Source organism: Heterodontus francisci, chromosome 16, assembly GCF_036365525.1.
Source record: "Heterodontus francisci isolate sHetFra1 chromosome 16, sHetFra1.hap1, whole genome shotgun sequence".
NCBI lineage: Eukaryota > Metazoa > Chordata > Chondrichthyes > Heterodontiformes > Heterodontidae > Heterodontus > Heterodontus francisci.
Window position 1 is genome coordinate 76,506,159 of NC_090386.1, and position 27,252 is coordinate 76,533,410.

Sequence of the window (27,252 nt, forward strand, 5' to 3'; positions counted from 1 at the left end):
ACAAGAGGGGAGCTAATGACTAGACGATATGGGCAATCAAGCCAGTGAGGGTTATTTTCCTTCATCTGTCTTTCTATGCAACCATCGCTGGTATAAACAGTACTTTCATGACCATTGGGAGAAAGGGCAGCTGATGATTCATATTTAAATTCTAACTTCAATGTCCATACAAACCAAGGTATTAAATGTACATTCACAAAGTATAGGAATTAATGTTTGAAATCTGTGGTCCTGCCATGAATTACAAAGGTTTTTTTCACCTATAGCAGAGGAACATAGGGATTAGGAGCAGGAGTAGGCCATTCAGTCCATCTGGCCTGCTCCGCCACTCAACTCATGGCTGATTTTCTACCTCAACGCCACTTTCCCGCACTACCCCCATCTCCCTTGATATCTTTAGTATCTGGAAATCTATCGATCTCTGTCTTGAACATACTCAATGACTGAGCCTCCACTGCCATCTGGGGTAGAGAATTCCACAGATTCACCACCCTCTGAGTGAAGAAATTCCTCCTCATATCAGTCCTAAATGGCTTCCCTCTTATTCTGAGACTGTGTCCCCTGGTTCTAGACACCCCCACCACCACCGCCTCCTCCCCACTCCCAGCCAGGTGCAACATCCTTCCTGCATCAACCTTGTTGAGCCAAGTAAGTATTTTGTATGCTTCAATGAGATCACCTCATTCTTTCAAACTCTACAGAATACAGGCCCAGTCTCCTCAATCTGTCCTCATAGGACAATCCTACCATCCCAGGGATCAGTCTGGTGAACCTTCGTTGCACTCCCTCTATGGTAAGTATATCCTCCCTTAGGTAAGGAGACCAAAATTGGACACAATATTCTAAGTGTGGTCTCACCAAGGCTCTATACAATTGCAGCAAGACCTCTTTACTCCTGTACTCAAATCCTCTTGCCAACATACCATTTGCCTTCCTAATAGCAGTTTGGTCATTGTTAGAATTGGCAATGGCTACCTTAGGGTACCAGAGACAAGAATCAATGTTATCACATTAGTTATCCCCATCATTGGAATACCCTCTGAGTAAATGTGATTAGTTCTTAAGTCTAAACCTACAAATTCAGAACCAAATAAATGCTTCAATTTGTTACTGTGACAGTAGCTTTCTTAAAGAGACATTGGACTTAATAAATGGCCTGAATTTTTTTTCTCTTTATGTACAGACACACAACACAAGACTTAAATTGTGTGAAAACATATCAGATCACTTGCATATAACATCATGGGGTGAACAGCTCTTTCCCTCCACAAATACAGACAAAAACATTGACGCTTTTTTATATGAACACAGTGCCTCTTTGTCATCAAGATTGTTCTCTCCAGCACTGACAGAACACCAATGCTTCTTTGGAAAAAAGCACACTGTCTTTGTGAGGTAGCATATGACGATTTCCTGGAACATAGAATGGAGAGTACAATTGATTTTGTCCTAATATCACTCCCCCTGGGCTGCCAGACAATTCAGGTAATAGCACAAGATGCCACAGAAAATGGTTAAAATAAAAATTCTCACCTCGTGTTTTATTCATCTCTCCATAAGAAGCGTTATATCAAATCAGGAACCAGATAAAAATGCAGCAGAAGAAATTTGAACAAAATCAGAGCTTTTATATTTCATTAGGAGACTCTGAAAAATACATCTCCTGTTCCTCATCGACAGTAATGAAGTCGGTTGCCCTCTGGTGGACTTGATGTTGAATGTTTGAGAGGAGTCTTCCTGTGGTGCTGGCTACTGTTGTACTCTCGCTGTTACAGATAGGATCACAGAATCTGCACTATTGCAAGGCACCAAGAGTTACTGTAACCTTGGGTCCCCCAACGTCTCTATTTTAAAATTCTCATTCTTGTATTTATATTCTTTCATCACCTTGCCCCCTGCACGTCTGTAACCTTTTTTTTTGCCCTGTAGGCCCTCCGCCAAACTCTGTGTTGATCTCTGGCCTCTTGTGCATCTTGCCCCCAACCCCTTCCAACCACCATCATTAGCCTTGCTTTCAGCCATCTGGGTGCCCTGCTCTGGAATTGCCTCCCTAAACCCCTCCATCTCTGCAACTACATTAAGACACTCCTTGAAGCTCACTTACTTAACCCTTTTTTGTCCTCCCACCTAATGGCCAGAATTTTACATTGAGGCTCTGGCCCCGCCTACTGGCTTAAGGTCAGGGGTGAGCCCACCTCCGCCAGGCTTAGAATCCACACAGCAATTTAGCGTGGCCCAGGTTCTTAATTGATCTCAGTCAGGACTTCGCCCACTCTGAGGCAGGATGTCCCGCCTCCAACAGCTTTCAGCCAATCAGAGGGCTGGCAGCTCCTCAGTCCCAGCAACACCACCAGGAGCAGTGGCCACTGCTGGGACTGCAACCAGCAAGAAGATGACAATGAGTATCGCCGTTCAGGGTGGTAAGTGGGGTTCAGGCCTCGCTAGGGACAATCAGCTGGCCCCAGCAAGAGGGGTGGGAGTCGAGCAGCAGGGCAGGGGGTAATAGTTTTAGCGGGGGTGGCTTGTGCTGCTGGGGGTCCCTCTGTGGGGCACAAGGTGCTTGATCAAGAGACCCTTCCCCTCAGCCCTCAAGGAAGCTGCTAGGTATAAATGGGTAGCCTCCTCATGTGCTGAAGTGCCCATCTGCCACTGGTAAAATACCAGCAGTGGCCAGAGGAAACCCTTAAGTGGCAATTAATTGGCCACATAAGGGCCTCAATTGGCCTGGGGCAGGCGGTCCATTTGCCACTGCCCCCGTTGGTGGTAAAATAGCAGCAGGGGCGGGTAGGTGATGGGAACGGCACCCCGTAACCCCCACCCCCCCCCCAACCCCCCCCCCCCGCCGACACACCCCACCTCCCACTCGATATTATGCCCCCATCCCCTACCTCCGCGCCCGTTCCTGGGGGCGGTGGGGGGCATGGGCGTAAAATCCTGGCCAATATTTCCTTCTTTGGCTCAGCATCCATTTTTGTCTTGCTCTTCGAAAAACCTTGGGAAATTTTTCTATGTTAAAGACATTATATAAATGCAGGTTTGTGCTTACTGGTATTAATGATGTTTTGAGCTTCAGAACAAGGAAGTGTGCAGGACAAGTGTAAGGGCACAGTACATTGGAACCAATTACACATGATTTGAGGTGGTATCACTTCACCAATTAAGTATACCTGCAGCATAAACCTCCCTCCCAGCATGTTGTCTCTCCTGCTGGAGTACCATTTCTCCCCTTTTCAAGCACTTTCTGCACTGATAGGGATTAATGGGACCGTCGCTGTGGAAGCATTGTACCTGCATCACATCATGACACCCCAATTTGTGATCCCAGCCATGTTGGCATCACCTCTGGAGCGCTTCAGCACTATTGACATGAGGTAATCACAAAGAAGAAAAATGCAGTGCAGCAATTTTGATTAAATCTTTATTTCTCTCCATTCTATTCCATAAAATATCTCCTCAGTCTATTTTTTCTTTAATATTGGAAATAATAGCTACTTATGCACAGTTTGATAGCTTGATACCATGCTGACTGAGTTAAGCAGGTCCCTGGTGTTAGTAAAACAAGACTTTTTAAGATATAAAGGCGACTCCTGTCTCCTTTATTATTTTTCCAAAGCTATCAGTTTTACATAAGATGGGAGCAAAACTACTGCCCATGATATCACCTACAATAACTCAGTGCTGCTCAGTACATTACAGTATGCATTTGTTATGCTGCCATGTATAAACCTGACAAGTTTTGTGATCCTAAATACATCAGACAGAGTGATAAAGGCTGAAATGGAAAGCTGACTTCAAACAAGAGTAGGGACACAGCAGAAGAAAGTAACATGACACACACGATAAAGTTGTATCTCCAATTGTTGATCTTATTTGCTTTCTGCCTGTCCTGATCAGCTCTGTATTGGTAGTTTCTGGATTCAAAGGCCTCAGGCTCCAGTTCAGCACCATTATAAACTGGGCAGACAACTCTTCCAGTTAAGAGTACCACTCCATTGAATGTCTTAAACACTTAAAGTGCTGGTCATAGGGTTTTTCCTCAACTTTTATTATTTTAACAAGGAAATTCTATTTCAGTTTGATTCATTTATTCCAAACATTTGATAAACCTTATTTTTAATGTTCACTGGAGTGAAAGATTTCTATTGTTTTGCAATATTGGAGTGTGCACAGTTTTTATTCACCTCCCTTCCTGAAGTCACTAATTCTTGCTGAGATAAAATTCCAAAGAGGCTGACAGATCTCTCGTGCTTTGTCCAAGTTGCCACTTTCATTTGTGATTATAGACAGTGCGTGCTGGCAAGCTCCTCAAACCTGGAGGTTACTATAACTGACTCTAATCCTGCTCTCACTCAATATCCACAAATGTGCATTTTCCAGCTGGAATCACTAGGCAGCAGTCAAAAGTACAAATCATAGTTAATTTTCTTCTCCCTATCCCAGGCACACAGAAGTCAATTGTAACTCTGCAACTGCTACCCTAGTTGAGATCAGCAAAATCATCACAGACCAGGGATCAAATTTAGGACTTTAGTCACAGAGGTTGTTTTCTTAAGTGATTGCATTAAGAGTTGGTCCAATTTGACCAGTGACACATTTTATCCCTTTGCTTTTGACCTCGCTGCCTCAATCAGCTCTTGCATTAATGTTTCCTTATTTGTCTGGGCCTCCCCCGCACCTAACTTCAGTAATTAGGAAGTGTTTGACAGCACAAAGTAGGCATGTGATGATTCAGAATTCAAAAGTCGAAGTATCTGTCATTGATCACATCCATAATCTTTCTAAATTCTGAATGTAAATGTCATTAACATTAAAAGGATTCACATGCTCACGGTCCCAATCGTTACCATGCAGAAGGAGGCCATTGAGCCCATCATGTCCATACTGGCTCTCTGAATGAGCAATTCACCTAATACCATTCCCCGCCTTCTCCCCGTAACCCTGCATATTCTTCATTTTCAGATAACAGTCTAATTCCCTTTTGAATGCCTCCACCATACTCTCAGGTAGCATGTGTGTCCTAAGTAGCCCCAAGTGTACAGAATGCACAATGCAATTGCAATTTCAAAACACTGCAGCCTATCCCTTCAAAGCCAGACACACCCCAACATAATGCTAAAGGAACATCCTGAGGTCAAACTGCTGCTGCTGATGAAGGTTAGCTTACAGTCAATCATATTACCTAAAGAGGTATCATTCTTGTAAAATGTGTTTGGCGGACCTTTTTTAATTTGAGGGGCAGAACATCTGTACCATAAGTGATGAGATAACTTGCAAAGTTGGATATTAATTCTTCATTTTGTCAATTTGTAAACAAAGGGAGCAGTTTGAATAAAGCCCTTTACTAAAAGTATTCTTGCACTGAGTAGAAGCTACCACCAGGGGTCATGGAGCCATGAAAAGCAAAGTATTCCCAATTTCCGAATGTGAATTATTTTAAGAACAGATTTGAATAGTTAGCAATAGTGCAACTGTTTGTCTGTGGGAGAGTTCCCCTGATTCTGGTATTCGTGGACATTGCTGTTGCAGAAACGCAAATATGACTTGTATTTGTAGTCTCCACGTGAACCTAAGCTCTATCTGCAGGCTTTCTTGTTTTTCTTAGACCAGTGAGGCAGGGAGCCTTGTGAAGAAGTGGCTTATGCTGGGGAACAATTCCACAGGCAGTGCTGGTGGCTCAGTGACTATTCTCCACTTGTTATTGTGGACAGTGAGATCAGCAGGCAACCCAATGATATGGACCATCAGAATCATGGACAACAATATCCATAGCTGGTGTGCATATGTGCATTATTCCAACAAAGAATCACTGTGGAACAAGCAGGACTGCAATCACTAGCCAATGTTGCCCTTCCAAGTCTGGAGAAACTGATGTTATTTGTAGCACCCCACTCACTTCACAAGAAAGTGCTAATTTATTGCAGACCAAGGATGAAATTCTATTCTAAAAGCAGAAAGTGCTGGAAATACTCAGCAGGTCCGGCAACATCTGCGGAGAGAGAAGCAAAATTAACGTTTTCAGGTCTGTGACCTTTCATCAGAACTGGCAAAGGTTAGACTTAGACAAAGGTTAAGCCTGACCTGCTGAGTATTTCCAGCACTTCCTGTTTTTATTTCAGATTTCCAGCATCTACGGTATTTTGCTTTTATGAAATTCTATCCTATTTGGGAGTTAGTTCCATTTAGGACTAGTACAATCTAGTTACCTGCATAAAGCTGAGCAACTGCTTACATGGTCTAAAGTGTTAAATTGCTATAAAATATTCCATCAAATTGAAATAAAATGTAGATTTGTTCACAGTTCATAGCAGTAAAATATCTCTGCCCATGAGGCCAACTGTGATTCATATTGAGAGGTTTCAACTGTTGATTCATCAGTTTAGTCCTAAATTAAGGCTTTTATTTGTTCTCCAGCTGGCCATGACATACACTGTCTGGAAATGATAAAATAGAAGAGGCAAGTGGGGAGAATACAGTTGTGACAAATATCTATATTGTACAAGGACATTCCCAGTCATCTGTATTCTAAATTTTCTTTTAAGATTGCAATAAAGATGTCACAAAGGAATATGAAACCCTCCCTTAATGTCATTCAACCTTACTGAGATACTCTCAAATAACAAGAAATATAACACCCACTCAAAAATAGAAAACAAATGTTTCAAACAAATTAAAAATAATAAGATCTATGATACCAAATAATAGTAGACTGAAAATACAATGTTAACTTGGGATTCAAATGATATTTAAAAACAACTCTGACTTTACTTTTCCAGTGTAATGCAATCTAACCCTTTGTTAGATTCAATCTCACAACTCATCTAAACTAGCTGGTCATCGAGGTAATAGCTAATATTCACAATTCACTATTTATCTCTCAACAAATTTTTCATGATTCTTCTTTCAGTCCACAGCCAATAGGAGGCAGTGTTGCCTGTACAAACATACAAATTAGGAGCAGGAGTAGGCCACTCGGCCCTTCGAGCCTGCTCCACCATTCAATAAGTTCATGGCTGAACTGATTACTCCACATTACCACATACTCCAGATAACCTTCCACCCCCTTGCTTATCAAGAACCTATTTACTTCTGCCTCAAAAATATTTAAAGACTCTGCTTCCACCGCCTTTTGAGGAAGAAAATTCCAGAGACTCACGACCCTCTGAGAGAAAAAATTTCTCTTCATCTGTCATGCAGGCCCCCACATGCCAAGAATGAGGCACATTAATTTTACAATGGACATTAAATTTCAAATTGTTGCTGAGAAGAAGAAAAGGCCTGTTACAAAAGGTCTCTGTAATGGCTATCAGAACATACTTATTTCTTTCTATTTGCACTCTCAGGTTATCTGTTTTGTTTCGAATGCTACGTGCATTCAGATACAGAGCCTTTCGTTTTGTCCTTTTATTATTTTTGTAACCTCTAGCCTTATCTGTTGATTGACTCTTAGATTTGTATGCTCTGTCCCTTCCTGTCATCGTCTGTTTGTCATTTCCCATATTAATACCTTTCTCTCTTGCCTTGTCTCTACTCCTTGATTTACCATATCTTCCCAAATTTAATCCCTTGCCCCCTATACTTCCATCATGGAGGCAAAAGTATACAATTCCACCAATTATCTAAAAATAGGAACTGCCTTAAGATTTGTCTCAATGCTACTCTCCAGTTCATAAGAGGATCCAGTAATTTAAGTTGTTGAGTTTTGGATGCAGAAATTCCCCAAAGCTTTTTAAATTCTCAAGAAAGATCTGTCAGCATTTCCTGAATTAATGATTTGAGTAGGACATTTGGTAGGTCTGCTCATGGTAATTAATTTTCTGTATTTATTTCCTTCCTTTCTGAAGACTCCATTCACAAATCTTAAGAGTGTGGAAATGGAACACAATTAGATTAATAAAACATTCAATACCACTATTGCTTCATTTGATGGCTCTCAATATCACATTCTGCATATTCTTCCACCTGTAGCAAATCTGTTATTAGAAAGCACCACATGCAGTCGTCTATCATGTTGCAGCAGGGAATTATGTATTTTAGGTTGGAAGAAGTGGCACTTATAAATGTATTTTCACAGCAGATTAAATTCTCAATTTTGACTATTTTAATTTACGTGATTATTTTGTTACCTCTTTTTTTTAAAGAGATACAGCACTGAAACAGGCCCTTCGGCCCACCGAGTCTGTGCTGACCATCAACCACCCATTTATACTAATCCTACATTAATCCCACATTCCTACCACACCCCCAACTTCCCTATACTGGGGGCAATTTATAACAGCCAATTTACCTATCAACCTGCAAGTCTTTGGCTGTGGAAGGAAACCGGTGCACCCGGCGAAAACCCACACGGTCACAGGGAGAACTTGCAAACTCCGCACAGGCAGTACCCAGAATTGAACCCGGGTCGCTGGAGCTGTGAGGCTGCGGTGCTAACCACTGCGCCACTGTGCCGCCCCAGTATTATAGACTTTTTTATTATAATCAATTTTCCTTCAACAGCTGTCTTTTAGTGGCTCTGTAAAGTGCATAATGAGCTTTCATAAAGCTATCACTGGATATTCAAAAGTAGCTTAAAGGAAAACTGCTGGACCTAAATAATATACATTTAATACAAAGAACACTCTGCATTGACTAGTGACAAACAACCTCATGTTTTAATGTTTCACTTGCGTAATAAAAAAACAGGTTACAAAGTGAATGCTTTCTTCTTACCAGCAACAGTCACTAACTGATCACTGAGTGTTAATACAGGCATGGCAAGTTTCTTCAAAGCAGTTCATTGCTGCTGTTATAGAATTAAATAGAAATTACAACACAGAAGAAGGCCATTCAACCCATGTTTCTACTCCATGTAAGTCTTAATTCCATGTAACGATCCTTGTTCCAATATCCCTGTATTTTTTTCCTTCATCTACCTTTCTAACCTATTCTTAAATGTTGACATAGCCCTGACTATTGCCAAGCCCTCTCTGTTCAAGGAAATCATGCATCTTTAAATCTGTTTCATTCTGTTAACGTAATACTAAAAATAAATTGGTGCCAAAAATATCACTTGACTGTTGTGCATGTTAAAGGAGAATTAACATCCTTTTAGTGAGGTTTACAAGTCATTCTTGAGGGGAATTGAAACTTTATGCCCCTTCTCATGATGCCAATGTTTCAAGGTACCACATTACTGTACTGTCCAGGAGCTGCCCTTTCAAGTGAAGCAGTGTGATGCACCTGTTTGTCAAATAGACTTGTAAAGTATACATCATGATGAAACCAATAATTTTCTGGATTTTCACATAGCATTTTTAGAAGTTGAGATGTGCTGCTATCCGTAAATAGAGCAGAGCTTCTAACTGGAAATAAACAAATAACTTCTGGATGATGATGTATATGGATCCTTTGTTAATAGCTGAGACAGAAATAGTGCTATGCCTTAGGTTTTGGCCTATCAGAGTGTGTTAAATTATACACTAGAGAAGTTGCCTGCCCGCAACAGTTTGATTTCATCCTGTAAGCCCTCAATACTTCCATTATATTTTTTTCTGTCATGAAGAGACTGGGTATTTTTATCCACCAACACAAGAACCAAGGCACAGAAGAAAACAGTTACCAACTGTCCATGTTAAACTTATCCACAGGTTCTAAAGACAGGACATGCCAAAACAAAAACATCACAATATTGACAAAAATATCCAACTTATAAATATTGGAAATAGAAATAAGGGATGAATTTTCATTCTAAGGTCTTCACATAAACAGTATGAATCTGCCCCGTGTCCTGTTGATCCTGGGCTGTCAGGTACCTGAACATAGAGCGTGTGATGCCATAAACCTTGTTGTTGACACATGACTGACTGTTCATGCCCTCTATAAAAGATAGTCAGTGTAGCCATTTCCAGTATTGCATCCTTTATTACCTGGCATCATTCAAGTTACGTTGCATTCTGGACCTGGTCTTCACTAAAGATGTTTATACCTACATAGATTTTTTATTCTGGTCACCCTATTCTTTACAGAACTGAAAGAAGAGAAAAATAATACAATAAAGAATATCAGAGGAAAGAAGAAGATGCAATTAGTAGAATCATCACCATGGCTTTCTCAACCCCTATCCTCATCCCCAACCACCCCTCATCTCCTGCCCTGTCCTCCTCTTCACTTATGTCTCTGCTGTGGAAGGTTAGATTGAAGGACATAGCATGCCATGAGGTGCATGGTTCCTTCATTTTCCAGCCTATATTTCAACTTCCTTTGGTTTACCTACAGAAAGAGGAGAACAAGTGCTAAAATTATTATTCATGACTTTGTTTAAGAAGGGTGGCAAGGATAATCCAGGAAATTATAGGCCGGTGAGCCTTACGTCAGTGGTAGGGAAACTATTAGAGATGATTATTCGGGACGGGATTTACTCCCATTTGGAAACAAACGAACTTATTAGCGAGAGACAGCATGGTTTTGTGAAGGGAAGGTCGTGTCTTACTAATTTGATTGAGTTTTTTGAGGAAGTGACGAAGATGATTGATGAAGGAAGGGCAGTGGATGTTATCTATATGGACTTTAGTAAAGCCTTTGACAAGGTCCCGCATGGCAGACTGGTACAAAAGGTGAAGTCACATGGGATCAGAGGTGAGCTGGCAAGATGGATACAGAACTGGCTCGGTCATAGAAGACAGAGGGTATCAGTGGATGGGTGTTTTTCTAAATGGAGAGATGTGACTAGTGGTGTTCCGCAGGGATCAGTGCTGGAACCTTTGCTGTTTGTAGTATATATGAATGATTTGGAGGAAAATGACGCTGGTCTGATTTGTAAGTTTGCGGACGACACAAAATTTGATGGAGTTGCGGATAATGATGAGGATTGTCAGAGGATACAGCAGGATATAGATCGGTTGGAGACTTGGGCGCAGAAATGGCAGATGGAGTTTAATCCGGACAAATGTGAGGTAATGCATTTTGGAAGGTCTAATGCAGGTGGGAAGTATACAGTAAATGGTAGAACCCTTAGGAGTATTGACAGGCAGAGAGATCTTGGCGTACAGGTCCACAGGTCACTGAAAGTGGCAACGCAGGTGGATAAGGTAGTCAAGAAGGCATACGGCATGCTTGCCTTCATCGGTCGGGGCATAGAGTATAAAAATTGGCAAGTCATGTTGCAGCTGTACAGAACCTTAGTTAGGCCACACTTAGAATATTGCGTGCAATTCTGGTCGCCACACTACCAAAAGGACGTGGAGGCTTTGGAGAGGGTACAGAGGAGGTTTACCAGGATGTTGCCTGGTCTGGAGGGCATTAGCTATGAGGAGAGGTTGGAAAAACTCGAATTGTTTTCACTGGAACGACGGAGGTGGAGGGGCGACATGACAGAGGTTTACAAAGTTATGAGCGGCATGGACAGAGTGGATAGTCAGAAGCTTTTTCCCAGGGTGGAAGAGTCAGTTACTAGGGGACATAGGTTTAAGGTGCAAGGGGCAAAGTTTAGAGGGGATGTGCGAGGCAAGTTTTTTACACAGAGGGTGATGAGTGCCTGGAACTTGCTGCCAGGGGAGGTGGTGGAAGCAGATACGATAGCGACGTTTAAGAGACATCTTGACAAATATATGAATAGGAAGGGAATAGAGGGATATGGGCCCCGGAAGTGCAGAAGGTGTTAGTTTAGGCAGGCATCAAGATCGGCACAGGCTTGGAGGGCCGAATGGCCTGTTCCTGTGCTGTACTGTTCTTTGTTCTTTGACTACCTTCTGGATGTAGAAACCAATCCTACCAATGCATACTTTAGTAGCACTGTGTTTGTGACTAAATAGGATGGTGAACAAATGAATGAAATGTGTTGTGTCCAGATCTGCTCTCTCTCCATTTCCTGCTTTCTCTGCGTGGATGCTTCCCTGGATCTGAAGAGCTACCTCTTCAATGACAGTAAGAGGGCACAGATTTTGGGACTTGCCTCCCCATGTTCATTCTCTTCTTCTTATAACACTTGCCACTAACTTATTCCATCCAAACTGCCATGGGAGAAGTGTGGCACTTTAACAATCAAAACTTCATCTGTCCATTTACTTTTCCATTGTCTTCTCCTCCTACAATTGGCTCATCTTGTTCCACTCCCACCCCCCACCCCAAGTTTCCCAACAAAATATTCTCACTCATTTCCTCCCTCAGCCTCTACATTGAGCAATAACTCATCCCCAGTGACTTCAATCTCTATCTCAACACACTGTGCTTTCAATTCTCTTATATCACAGTCTTCAAGTCCTCCTTAAACTCTCCTGCCCTTATTCACAGCTACCCCCTTGACCTTTCCATCTTACTTGGCTTCTCTGCTCCAGTGGTCTTGATCATTAACGAGACCATCTCCAACCATCTCTTTGTATCTGTCACTATCCAGATCTCCCTACCGCCTTCCAACAGCACTTCTTTCTGCACCAGTGCCTGGAAAAAATTCTCCTGTAAGTCACTTATAATTGCACTTTAAAGCTGCAAACTACCTAGCTTTTGGCCATCCATTCATCATGATCCTCTGAAGATATTAATCTGCTCAAACACTCTCTCACTTCCACCTATGATACCCCTGTTTACATCCCTTGCTTTCCCACCCGATAATAAGACTCCCCAAACTCCCAGCCTGCTGTCAGGGGAGTGGAATTAAATCTGTCCTCCGTTGCACTAACTCAGGCATCTTGCCCATCCCTTCCTCCTTTCACACTGCCATTGCACCATCTAGGTTCTACTTTTTGGAATTCTCTTCCTATACCTCTCCACCTCCCTCTCCTCCTTTAAACGCTTCATGAAAACCCATTTCTTTGATCTGGTATTTGGTCACCTTCCTCCTAATATCACCTTGTTTGGTTCAGCATCTGATTATATTGCAGTGAAGTGCCTTTGGCCATGTTCCTGCGGTATAGATGCAATATGAAGGTCGTAATCAATTTTCACAGACCCTCCACTTTTGAAATTTATAAAAGCAAGTGTAAAAGTTTTGTGTTTTGGTTTTCTAGCCAATCTATTAACCCTATTTCATGTGATTTTATTTTATACTAATATTCTGTTAGAGGTTGGACTGAAGCCCATTTCTGTTGGAGTTCATGTTGTCACCATTTCAGCTTTCTACAAATCACTATATCCCAGTTCATAAAGAATCACCTGTTGGTTTCGCCTTTCATGACGGCTATCTGATCCTCTTTTACTCGCAAATCTAAATTGTAGTTTTACAGAAATAATGATTGACTCATCTAAAACTATGAGTTCCTGTAGTGTTACAACCAGTTGAGAAAGCTGTCTAGGGGTCCCGCTCAGCCTTCACCTGGACTTACTGTAACAGGGTTTAATTTTAAACACACCATGTTTTTTAGCTCCCCCTTGGTGAATCCTTGTTCACCGCATTCCAATTATAAGGCAGAGAAACCAGCACAAACAGGCTTTCTTAGGTTTAAAGAAGAAAATTGAAATATATTTAAACTTAAACCCTAATTTGGTTAAGGCCTACGGAATCACGACATGTCCATGCTAGCATGCACACGTTACACACATGCAGATAGAGACAGAAAGAGCTGAAGAAAAATTAAGTGGAAAAATTTGAGGCAATATCTGAAGAGTTTTTGTTATGGTTCTTCGAGCTCACTGTAGAATCCTTGATTGTAGGTAGATCTTGCTTTTTGTTGGGGCCAGTATTCTTCTTAAACCTTGTTCACTGTAGGAGATTTTTCCCTCTTGGGGTTCATGTGTCTTCAGTGGATTCAGAGGCTTGTGAGAAAGTGATGGGAGCAGGCAGACAGGAGAGGCTGTGGTGAGCCAGCAATGAGAGATCTCAGTCCAGTAGCATTCTGCTTTCTGCCCAAAATATTTGTACAAATTCAAAAAACTCAGGTTGCCCAGCAGGTTAGTCATGTGACTAGCTGGTTTGACCATGTCCATTTGTGTATCTTAGCAGTCAGTCTTGAATGCGAGCTCCCCCACTTTCACCATCTGGTGAGCAAAAGTCCATTGTAGGTTGAATGTGTCAGGGAATGGCTGCTGTTTCCTTCCAAACACTGTCTGTTAATATGCAAATGTCTTTTCCGGCCGCGTGGGGGCCTAGCATAGGGGGCCTAGCAGTTTAACTCCTTTCCCTGAAAACTGAATTGCTGATTGTACTTGTATGTAGGCCATTATGACTAACTGTATTTTGTCTGATTCATGCTTTCGTATGCAAGGTAGCCTCTCACTTTCATTTAGGTTTGTTGATGTTATTCCTCCATCTCACAAATTGTATTTCCAATTCTATTACCTTGATACAGGGCTTTACAGCTTATTTCAAACACACAGAACATTTCCATAAATCTTGAGAGATTTATTTTCCCAGGGAACTAAAACTTTAAGTAAGCTAAGATAGCTAAATCCATGGTCGAATGCATTCTTCAGTCCCAGAGGTCATATTTGAGACTGTCATACTCTGGGTTTCCCTTAATCAAATGTCCATTGGCATTATTTGTAAAACTGTTCTTAGGAGCAATCGGTCACAATCATGAGGCATTACTAATTGGATCTGTTGATTTCCCTAAACTCAACTTTTGGCAGATTCAGCCTCTCCATCAGTGTTGAAACTCCACTACAGAGGCACTCCTCCACCTGAGTTTTATTCTTCTCTGCTCTTATGCTGTATGGGCCGTGCAGAATGAAGAAGAAAGGTGGACCTTTTTTTGCATGAAACTATTCTCCATACACTATATTCCCTTCCCTCCAACCCCATAGGCCCTAATAGGAATTTCTGTCAGAATCAAGGTGTATAATAAAGCCAAATACTGCGGTAGAGGTCAAAACAACTTAAGGCTAAGGAACACAGGGGGAGATTAAACTTCAGGCTGTAGAGGCAAATGGGCGATATTGGATCAGCTGTCAAATATACACCTGTCTAATTTTCCAATTCATTAATTTCAAGGAAAGGAAAATTGGATGGGTGCAGTATGTAATGGATGGACATTTTACAGAATTGACAAAAGTTAAAATTGTCCCTGCTGACATCATTTTATGGGGTGCTTGAACAGTGAATCACATTGCAACAATAATACTTCTGACATCAGGTTCGGTATATTGACCTTTTGGCTGCTCAAGACCAATAGGACAAATGACAGACTCTTGTAGTGTATGGAAAATATTTTCGTTCAAAGGTGCTAAGTTAGGCAATCCTTCTTTTCAGCAATCCATTCTAATTACAGGATTGAGATGATACATTTTTAGGGTCATTTTATTGCACAGTTTGGGCCAATGAACATCATCTTTGGGAACAAATTATCCTGAAGTGCACCTAGCCATGAAAGGTGAGCAGACTGCCAGGAGATAGCCTCAGCACTGCTTCAGCTTCACACCTGCTACAGTATGATTGTGGTGAAAAGACAAGTTTAAAACATGTCCTGTAAAACCTGGGAACTTTTAAAAAATGCAATCTCTAAGTGTGAGGCTAATACCTCTAGTGCAATAAAGCTTTAAATGGTATGCTTTACGATGTGATGTGAACCCATCAATTGTACCACAGCAACGTCATCGCCTCGTGCCTTTCATTATTATTTATAAAATGAGGTCACATTGTACAAAAAAAGATTTAAAATTCACTATGATCCATAGCAATAACATGCTTTGATGTTCAATATGCAAAGTATTTCAGGCAATTGGTGTCCTTTCCTGTACTTGTGCTGGATTTGGCAAAAAAAGTTCCATTTCATTTTTAAAGTATTCTTGCTCCACGATTTTGTGAAGCTGATGCTCTAATTAAAATTTAAACATACGCTGCTAATGTCTGCGAGTTGATTGTACAGCCCGAAGTATATACATAATCTGTGCCGGATATGTAATCCTGATACATTCTAAATGCATCTGTTAGAATCAACTTTTGTAGAACTAGGTTGTCAGAAAAAACAATTTAAATGTGCAAGGAACACCACTTGAAACATTAGAGTAGCAGGCTTTCGGCCTACATCTGATCATTTATTTTTAGTTAACTACCTGCCTTATATTTGGCTTCTCATGCTGTTAGACTTAGGTGAGGCGGGGTGGGAGAGGCTTGTGTTGAGTATAAACACCTGCATGGACCAGTGGGCTGAATGGCCTGTTTCTGTGTGTACATTCTATGTAATTCTATATAATTCTTAAAATATCTTATTCTTAAAAATAGATTAGAAAATGTGAATGAACTTACTGAATGCAAAGGATTTTTAGTGAACAATCTTCAATACTTCACATTGTACAGCCACAGCTATCTTGCATCAGTGAGTGAGTCCATCCACAGGAGTCTTGATTGCCTGGATACAGCAGAACTGAACTTGCCCAGCTTTCATGGATGGAATGAGGACTACATGGGAAGTTCAGACACCCTCAAATCCAACCCTATTAACCAGGTGTGTATAATTTTCATCTCTTGACATAAAAAACGCCAATTAGGGCTGTCGCCGAATACCTTCAAATGAACTAGAACAGCAAGAATAAGCAACTGTTTCTTCCAGTTAAATATTGAACTATTCTAGAAGTCTCCTGTGCCATTGTTCACACTGAGTCAGAGGTTGTTCTGCTACAAAGATGTATAGGTCAGGGAAGGGAACACATCTTCATTCAATAAAATTAAAAAGTAATCGGTAAGATGCCTCCTCAGAGCCAGTGATTATGTGCTTTTGTGACTGGGTCCTGAAAAGGACATAAATAATGTTTTCCTTATCTACTGTAGGTACATACTAGATAATTACTTTGATAATAGGTAAATACCGCAGTTTCAAAAATAAATCTCTTCATGTAAGTTCCTTACAATTCATCTAATTCAAGTATGGTCTTTTACAGCAAAGGCCACAAAATATATAACATTTTAGTTTATTTTTCTCAATTGCATTTTTCCTTCTTTACCAAAATATCAACAATATTTAGCATACTTAAGAACAATGCTTTGGTGAAACATTTCATATTCAGAACATCCCAGCAACCCTGAAGTTCTGAAAAAATTGTGTTTTGATATAATAAAGGAATGGCAGACACGTAACCAAAATATAATATATAAAATATAATTTGAAATTTGACAATGCTTGTCACGCCTTCAATATGGTGATCTAAATTGTATTTTCAGGAAAATGTTGAAGCATTTATATTTAAACTTACCTTTGACGTTTTATGAAAAAAAAATTCCTATTGCTTTTACTGCCCTGAACATGGGTGCTTCCCTTCATAATAATTTTATTCTTAAGGTGGCAGGGTTTACAGTCTGCAACCTCTGGCACATTGTCTGAATGGCTTCCTGTGCACTAGCCATGGGCATGCTTGATCAAACAGTGTAGTAAGATCTTTACTCAGCATTTAATCTGTCCTGTTCCTCGTCAGGTAATGCTAAATGGAGCACTATGGAGGGAGTTTTATATATTGTTGTTCAGCATGGAGGGTGATGGGACAATGCAGAGTACTCTTATATACATATAAACTGTGTTTTACCTGGGGGCAGCGAGTGCTTGATGGAATATTCTACAGTGAGCACATGACTCAGGGTAGCACTTGAGAAAATCTAAGTTAAGAGTAAATTAAATATCTATTACTAAATTTGCACAATAAATAAAAGTAATAACTGTTAAAAAGGTTACGATAAATGTGTTAAATCCAGATTATGGAGGATGGGGGGGGCTATTTTTAAGCTGTCAGGGTGAGCAAGTGTCAGTGCATGTGGGAGATTAAAGGCAAAAAAAAATGACTTGGCCATTTAACTTGTCTGTTAGTGCACAGGAAACCTCTGTGGGACAGACAGTTCTGTGTTTATGTTATGCTTAAAAGCAATTGACTGCATCTTCAACCTTGGAAACTGGCTTTAACTGCCAGCATACAGGTTTCTGGGGCTGTCGGAAACTCGCCAGGTTGAACAAGGTGTGAGGAAAATGGGGATTGACGGGGCTGAGCAATTGACAGGCTGGAAAGACTTTGAATACAGAGATCTGACAGCTGCTTCTTTGCCTAGGTCAAAGTCTTTTGCTCACAGGACTTGCACTGAGAGAGTGCTTTCACTGCTTTGGAGGTGATTTACAAGAATTTGGAGGTCATTTCTGCTACCTTGGAATTTTTTTACTTTGATCTGCACTTCTCAGCTGTCAGCCTTCTCACTGGCATGGGAGCAGCTTATGCAGCTCTACCTTGGACTTCTGATGAGGAACTAGAAGAGCAGCACCAGCAGCAGCAGCATCAGGAGGAGCTCAAGCTTAGAAACATAGAAACATAGAAAATAGGAGCAGGAGTAGGCCATTCAGCCCTTCGGGCCTGCTCCATCATTCAAAAAAGATCATGGCTGATCATCTAATTCAGTACCCTGTTCCCACTTTCTCCCCATATCCCTTGATCCTTTTGGCATTAAGAAATATATCTGGAATATAGCTGGAGCAGGAACAGCAGCTGCCTTTTCCTCAGCCACCTGCTGCTCTACAGGACAAAGGGGATGGACACAGAGCTCCAGCTCGCAGGAGGCCACAACACAGGGTAGATAGACAAAGGATGAGCTTTCTGGACATGACTGAGCACCAGTGCCTCAGGAGGCTCAGACTTTCATGGCAAGTCATTGCTGACATTTGCAGCCTTCTGGAACAAGACCTCCTGCCAAGTGGACCAGATGGGCTTTGCCAAAGTCACCAGAGCCCTGAATTTCTTTGCCTCTGGCTTTTTCCAGGGATCTGCTGGTAACATCTGTAGAATCTCACATTCTACAAGTGTATCTCCCAGGTGACCAAAGACATGTTTGTCATGACTGGCACTTACAGAATGAGGCCAAACAGAATGAGAGACCTTCAGATTTGCTGCTCCTGCAGGATTCCCACATGAAATAGGAGTTTTGGACTGCTCACTTGTGGCAATCAAGGTGCCCTCAGATCAACCAGCAGTATTCATTAATCCAAAGGGATTCTACTCCATTAATATTCAGCTGCAACGTTACCACAGGAAGATTATCCTGCATGTCTCTACAAGATACCCAGGCAGACACCATAAATAACTTTATTCTGCATCAGTGTAGTTTACCACAGATATTTGCATCTCTAAGAATCAGTGAGCGGCTCCTTGGAGACGAGAGCTACTCTCGAAGGACCTATCTAATGGTCAAGCGAGGGAGCCGTGGTTTACTAAAGAAGTTGAAGCGCTTGTCAAGAGGAAGAAGAAGGCTTATGTTAGAATGAGACGTGAAGGCTCAGTTAGGGCGCTTGAGAGCTACAAGCTAGCCAGGAAGGATCGAAAGGGAGAGCTAAGAAGAGCAAGGAGAGGACACGAGAAGTCATTGGCGGATAGGATCAGAGAAAACCCTAAGGCTTTCTATAGGTATATCAGGAATAAAAGAATGACTAGAGTTAGATTAGGGCCAATCAAGGATTGTAGTGGGAAGTTGTGTGTGGAATCAGAGGAGATAGGGGAAGTGTTAAATGAATATTTTGCGTCAGTATTTACAGGAGAGAAAGAAAATGTTGTTGAGGAGAATACTGAGATTCAGGCTACTAGACTAGATGGGATTGAGGTTCACAAGGAGGAGGTGTTATCAATTTTGGAAAGTGTGAAAATAGATAAGTCCCCTGGGCCTGATGGGATTTATCCTAGGATTCTCTGGGAAGCTAGGGAGGAGATTGCAGAGCCTTTGTCCTTGATCTTTATGTCGTCATTGTCGACAGGAATAGTGCCGGAAGACTGGAGGATAGCAAATGTTGTCCCCTTGTTCAAGAAGGGGAGTAGAGACAGCCCTGGTAATTATAGACCTGTGAGCCTTACTTCGGTTGTGGGTAAAATGTTGGAAAAGGTTATAAGAGACAGGATTTATAATCATCTTGAAAAGAATAAGTTCATTAGCGATAGTCAGCACGGTTTTGTGACGGGTAGGTCGTGCCTCACAAACCTTATTGAGTTTTTCGAGAAGGTGACCAAACAGGTGGATGAGGGTAAAGCAGTGGATGTGGTGTATATGGATTTCAGTAAGGCGTTTGATAAGGTTCCCCACGGTAGGCTATTGCAGAAAATACGGAAGTATGGGGTTGAAGGTGATTTAGAGCTTTGGATCAGAAATTGGTTAGCTGAAAGAAGACAGAGGGTGGTGGTTGATGGCAAATGTTCATCCTGGAGTTTAGTTACTAGTGGTGTACCGCAAGGATCTGTTTTGGGGCCACTGCTGTTTGTCATTTTTATAAATGACCTGGAAGAGGGTGGAGAAGGGTGGGTTAGTAAATTTGCAGATGACACTAAGGTCGATGGAGTTGTGGATAGTGCCGAAGGATGTTGTAGGGTACAGAGGGACATAGATAGGCTGCAGAGCTGGGCTGAGAGATGGCAAATGGAGTTTAATGCGGAAAAGTGTGAGGTGATTCACTTTGGAAGGAGTAACAGGAATGCAGAGTACTGGGCTAATGGGAAGATTCTTGGTAGTGTAGATGAACAGAGAGATCTTGGTGTCCAGGTGCATAAATCCCTGAAAGTTGCTACCCAGGTTAATAGGGCTGTTAAGAAGGCATATGGTGTGTTAGCTTTTATTAGTAGGGGGATCGAGTTTCGGAGCCACGAGGTCATGCTGCAGCTGTACAAAACTCTGGTGAGACCGCACCTGGAGTATTGCGTGCAGTTCTGGTCACCGCATTATAGGAAGGATGTGGAAGCTATGGAAAGGGTGCAGAGGAGATTTACTAGGATGTTGCCTGGTATGGAGGGAAGGTCTTACAAGGAAAGGCTGAGGGACTTGAGGTTGTTTTCGTTGGAGAGAAGGAGGAGGAGAGGTGACTTAATAGAGACATATAAGATAATCAGAGGGTTAGATAGGGTGGATAGTGAGCATCTTTTTCCTCGGATGGTGATGGCAAACATGAGGGGACATAGCTTCAAGTTGAGGGGTGATAGATATAGGACAGATGTGAGAGGTAGTTTCTTTACTCAGAGAGTAGTAAGGGCGTGGAACGCCCTGCCTGCAGCAGTAGTAGATTCGCCAACTTTAAGGGCATTTAAGTGGTCATTGGATAGACATATGGATGAAAATGGAATAGTGTAGGTCAGATGGTTTCACAGGTCGGCGCAACATCGAGGGCCGAAGGACCTGTACTGCGCTGTAATGTTCTAATTCTAATTCTAATTCTAATTCTAACCTGTGAGGAGCCCTACCACTTACACACAGGAAAAGTGCAACCAAAGCCACATGAGTATAAGACTGGTCATTGAGCAAGCCATTGAGATGCTGAAGGTGTGATTCAGGTGCCTGGACAGATCTGGGGGTGCTCTTCAATAAAGGCCAGCTCGGGTCTGCAAATGAAACTCGACCCAAGCCCGACAGAACCACATCCGACCCAAGCCATACCCAGCCCAAATCCTTTCATTTTTTTCCCGCGCCCGACCCGAGGAAGGAAGAAGGTGATGACTGCTCTGCAGCTTCGGAGGAACAAAAGCAGCAGGATCAGGAAGAGGAGTCTTCTGTGGCCAAGGTACCTTCAGCCGCAAACTTAGCGGCCAGGAATGCTCTCATTCAGGCACACTTAAGCTGATCTGAGGTATTGCAGCTATCAGGCACACAATTCTGAACCCAGTGTGCCCACCCCCAGTCCAAGCACAGAGGAGTTCCACAGTCAACAAACCATCCCTCTCACTAATACCCATTCCTTGTCTTCTACCCTTAATATAAAAATGTTCCTCAAGGCTAAAGGCCATTTGGCAAGGAACAGGCAACAAAACAAATGACAGGACAATGGAGTATTGAAATTAAATTTATGGTGCATGAACATTAACAATCTAAGTGACAACTTTTAAACATCCAAGTGATATCCCTTGTGAAACTATAAATTCTCTCTCTTCCTTTTCCTGTTATTCCCACGTAGTGCTATCCCTGTGGCTTCAGCAGAGCTAGAGGCAGGCTGCTCGCTCTGCTGCTCTGATTCCTGAGATGCTCATGGCTGACATCCTCTGGATTTTGGAAATGGTGTGGGCCCCGCCAAAGACTGCCCTATCTGCATCTGTGCAGTGGCAGACTCAGCCTTCGGGAAAGGAGTCAGCATGTGTGGCTATGACTTGGCGGGGGTGGGGAGTGGCGGGTGTGGGTGGGGCAAGGTGACCAACAGGGAAGAAGTGAGAGCACTTTGAGAAGAGAGCCCACAACCATGTACCCTTTCTTCATATTTCCTCTTATGGTCCACCTGCCAAGGCCAAGACAAGGCAACCTATTTAAGCTGGCAGACTGACTGTGTGGGCCATTCCTGCGGGCCAGCATGCTGTGTGTGATTCTTCATGCAGATGGCCATTCTTTCCATGGAGGTGGACATCAGCGCAAAAGGCTGAGACATCATGGCACTCATGGTGGACGGACTCCCCGAATCTCTCTCCGATCGTGCAGTGCCTCTGGAAATGCTAACAGAACTTCAGACAATTTCTGCTGCTGCTCTATAATAGTCCTCTTTGACGATGACTCCCAAGGCTCAGCACCTGCATCCAGCAGAACTTGGAGGGTCCTGACATGGACTCTCCACTATCCCTGTCTCATGCGCCTGCTCCTGCTCATATATGATGTGTGGCTCATCATGTGATAACTCAATTGTCTGCCTTGAAAGCCCCACCAAGGTTTGAGTACCTGAGCTGGTGGGGGGTGCACATGAGTCGTGTGACGGTGCTTCCTCTGAGTACGCAACCTCCTCTGAGGACTCTTTGTCCTCCTCTGCAACAACTCTGATGCTTGAAGGACCTGGGAAATGAAAGACATGAATTAGAACTAACAAGGTGAATGGGTCAATATCAACATAGTACATACAGGTCATCATATTTCAATGGCTGCTGATATCAAATCAGCATGAATTAGTGTGGTATACCATGTGGCTGGGTGATATCAAACTCTAACTCTGTAGCTGGGAGACCCCCATGTCTCCATCAATAATGGCCATTCTAAGACTCTGCTTATATCCAGTGTGTCATCCTCCACAGCAGTCAGAGTGGCCACCCGGAGGGGCCACCCCCTCCCACCGGTTCTCTGTCTCCCTTTGGTGCTCTGCACCGTCTTCTCCTGCATGGAGAGAAAACAGAGAGTTATGAGTGTGTGAAATGGAATATGTTGAGAGGATGGAATGACAACATTTGTGAAATGTGACTGTGAGAGATGAGTGTGAGACGGAGTGGGAGATGTCAGTAGTGGCTGTTCAGATGGGGATGTGAGGAGGTACCTTGAGAGAGTATGATTAGATCTGCAAGATTTGTTGTTTTGAGGAGTGCTGTGCAGGAAAAGGTTGAAGTCAGAGAATGGGGGTTGTTATATTCCAGACAGCGAGGTGGTGAAGGATAGCATTGGAACCAACCTTAACACATTTTTATAAACATTTATTTACAGAGATACATGCTACAAGCATGCACCTCCAAACCCAAGCACCACAGTTTCAGTCCGTTCCTATTTATACCAGAAGGTTGCCAATCAAGAGGAACTAAGTGCCCTTTTTTTGCACTATGGCAAAAAAGAAGCATAGAGAGCCTCCTACCAGGGACCCCAGCGTCCTCCGGACTGCTGGATGGAACGCCACAGCGTGTCCAGATGGTTGATGAGGGCGAGGAAATAGAGTGGGTGTATGAGCAGCCACTACAGGAAACCCCTTTGCGCAGAGTGGAATGGCACTGAGGGGATTTCCAAGAGACAGCTCAGGTTGGGGGGCCGAGGCTCCCGAGGGAGGTTTCGGGGCCTAGCATGGATGAGAAATTCCATCCGAACGGGGATTAGCTCAGACGTGAGTGCTCCACGTGCCTGCGCACCTCAAGTGCAATCAGGAATGAGCACCACTTTAAGATTTTCGATGGTTTTGGCCGCAAGCTATCCAAGGATGCACGTTGTGCCAGCTGTTCTGGCGACATCCAACCTGCTCCTACCCCATCCAGTACATTCCCAACTTTGGTCACCTTGGCAGCCAGAGCCCTCTCCTCCGCCAGCCATATGAACCCCTTCTGAGGAAGGTGCAGATTCCTGAGCAGCGGCTCCCAGAGGATAGCCGCCACTGCTGACGGGGAAGAGTTTTGGCTGGAGGTGACCATGTTGCATACCCTGATCAGTCCCTGCAAAAAGACAGGCAGCTCCCGCAAGGAGGCACGGAGATCACCCAGATTTATAAACAGGAGCTGCATGTGGGAATTGAGGCATTGCAGCTAGCAGAAGAAATATGTCACCAACACACACCATCTTGGAGGAGGCTCAGCGTCCAGGTACCTCTGCAGGCAGAAATTCACTGCCTGGGTGTGAAGGCACACCAGCACCTGACCATCCTCCCTAAGCTGGAGATTCAGCACTGTGGCAGAGACTGGGTGCGCCTTATTGTCCCAGAAGTAGTTGACTAGTTTCTTCTGTATCCTGGTGACAAACTCGGGGGAGGGATCAAAGTGATCAACCAGTACCACAGCATAGCAACCACCAATTGGTTTATGACCAGCACTCTATCCCTGTAGGACATCACTCAGAGCAGTCCTGTCCAGTGCCAAAAAGCGAGTGGTGACATTGGCCTCCAGCTCTTGCCTGTTACCTGCCAGGCATCCTCGGCAGGGCTAAGATCGACTCCCAGTAGAAGAGGTGGGTGGTGCTCCAGGCAAAAGGCCTAAGCTCCTCCAGCAGGGAGTCCACCCACCAATGAGTCACCAAGAATCCAGAACAATTCTCCCAGTTGATCCTGGCGGAGGACGCCGCAGAGTAGACCTACTGACACCCATGCATCCTCTGCAGGTCAACAGGTACTGTGACCATGAGCAACACTTCATCGGCATAAGCCAAGAGGAGGACCTCCTTGCCCAAACCGTGCAAAACCAATCCCGTCAGCCTCCTCTGCAAGAGGCACAGGAAAGGCTCCATGCAGAAGACATAAAACTGGCTGGACATGGGACACACTCCACTCCCGAAGCAAAGGGTAGCCGTCAATGACCCGCCAACCTTAATCAGACACTCCATGATGGCGTATGGAAGTCAGAACCGGGCGATGAAATGTGTGCCAAACTCAAATGCCTGCAGAGTCCCGAATAAGCATTCATGATCTACTCTGGCAAACACTTTTTCTTGATTCAGGGAAAGGAAGGCGATCAACAGACCAGCCCTCTGAGAATGGTGGACCAGGTCCCGGATGAAATGGATGTTGTCATAGATTATCTGGCCTGGGACCGTGTAGGATTGGTCAGGGTGGATCATGTGGGCCAGCATGATGCCTTGGCAAGCAGACTTGACCCTGGCAAAGATCTTGTAGTCTACGCTGAGGAGGGAGACCGGGCGTCAGTTCTTAAGCAGGCTGAGATCGCCCGTCTTGGGTACCAGGACAATGATGGCCCTATGCCAAGGAGGGGCATCTCCCAAATCACCAGACTTTCCCTCAGGACCCACATGCAGTCACCCCCCCTAGCCCTCCCCCAGGACGTCTGAGAATGCCCTGTGGAACTCCACGGTCAGCCCATTTAGCCCTGGGGACGACCCAGTTGAGGGCACTGGTCAGCTCCACGAGGCTAAGCGGAGCATCGAGCCGCTCGGTGCTCTCCGGGCCAACCTTCGGCAGGTTCTCACACAAAAGTCTGCGAAAACCCTCACTGGACAGATCCGGAGAGAGTGGAGCACCATAATAGGCTTGGGCCTGGACACTGATGTCCTCTGAATCCGAGACCAGGGAACTGCCGTCAACCAGCAGCCCCAAGAGCCACTTATGGACCCTCTGCCTTTTTTCCAGCGAGTAGAAGGGGGAACTGCAGTCCAGGCCCTGAAGGAACTGGATCTGTGACCTCACGAAGGCACCTTGGGACCTGACAAGCTGCAGGTCCTCCAGCGCACCATACACCTTCCACGTGGCCAGGTCTTCGGCCTGACTGAGACAGGACTCCAGGTCAAGCACCTCCTGTTCCAAACACTCAACCCTGGTCTTCCCCCTCCTGATTGTGTCCCCATCACATGCTCCTGTCGGAAGACACAGGCATGAACCTTGCCCACCTCCCACCATAGCCTCAAGGAGAGGAAGACACCCCCCCTGCCCCCCACAATCGCTTCCCTCGCCAGTTGGTCCAGAATCGATGGAACGACTTCCAGATCCCCTTGTCCTCCAGAAGGAGGTTGTTAAAATGCCAGTACACGGACCCCACCTGTGCGCTGAGCAGAACCAGCTCTGCCCACACCAGGCAGATGTCTGAGTATGGCACCGACCACACAGAAGCCACCGGAACGCAGGAGACATAGACCCAAGAAACATAAAGGCATTCGGTTCTGAACCCTTCTCCTCCAGACCTCCAGTGAAAGCGCTGGAGTCGGGATGGTGATTTCGCCAAGTCGTAGGACTCAAACAGGTCCCTCAACGTTCCCACCACCGCCCGGCAGTGCAGGGTACCAGGAAGGCCCCTAGCCTCGAGGGTACAGTTGAAATCCCACCACCCTCTCCCCCACCCTGAGGATGATACATTCACCAGCACCAATGAACCAAACGGAGCAGCCACTTCTTCAAAGAAGCGCGCTTTCTGTGTGCCGGTCTAGGGAGTGTATATGTTCACCAGTGAAGCGGCAGGTCCCCCAGCCGGACGGTGAGGCCAAGCAAGCAGCCTGGCACAGGCTCCTTGACACACCCCCACCCCGAGATCTCTGACTGAAAATGTGGGGCGGCAAGATACCCACTCAGCGAGGTAGCATATGTAGACACCTCCTTGCCAGTCCAAGAGCCACGTAGCCTTGACTCCCGAACGGTTTGGGTTTCCTGCAGGAAAGACACTGCATACTGCCCTAACTTAAGGAGTGAGTGGTTGAGAAAGCTACAATGTGCCTCGCTGCTACCATTGACGATGAGGCTGGCTATGGTTATCTTCATGGCAAGAATCTAGTGCAACCACCACCTACACCTGCTGTGGGGAGGGAGCGGAGTCACTCGTGATCCTCCACTCAATCAGCAGCCCAGTGAGGAACACCTTAAGCCAGTGCAACTCGAGTTACCCATGTCCTTGCTCATGACCACAATCTTTCCAGCAGAGTGGACAGACCTGATGAGCAGCAGCAGCTCCGGCCAGCGGGACCTTCACAGTAACTCAAGCTATTGGCCAGGAACTGCTGGAGCTTGGCAAGGGGGATGAGAAGATACAGGGTAGGTTGCGGTGGGCAATCCAGCTGCAATTGCTGGCCCGACCTCTGCTACCCTCCGAACTCCAAGATCGACGGCAGAGGGGTCCTCCATGTGCTCCTCTGTTGTGTCTGGACCAGATGGTGGCAGCGGTTCAGGGCCCCACGCTGCCTCAGGCACCAGGCCGCAAGGTGAAACTGGGAAAAGCTCCATCCCCAGCACCAGTACCCCCGGCGCCAAAATTCGA

The 27,252-nt window shown here is 44.3% G+C and overlaps 1 protein-coding gene across 1 annotated transcript in view; it reads left to right on the forward strand.

The window, feature by feature from the left end:
• Nucleotides 1-27,252, forward strand: part of LOC137378210 (disks large-associated protein 4-like) — a 241,043-nt gene that overhangs the window by 60,466 nt on the left and 153,325 nt on the right. The window contains exon 3 of the mRNA XM_068048408.1: nucleotides 16,211-16,352. Coding sequence (XP_067904509.1) covers nucleotides 16,211-16,352 — 142 coding nt within the window. The remainder of the gene's footprint in view (nucleotides 1-16,210; nucleotides 16,353-27,252) is intronic.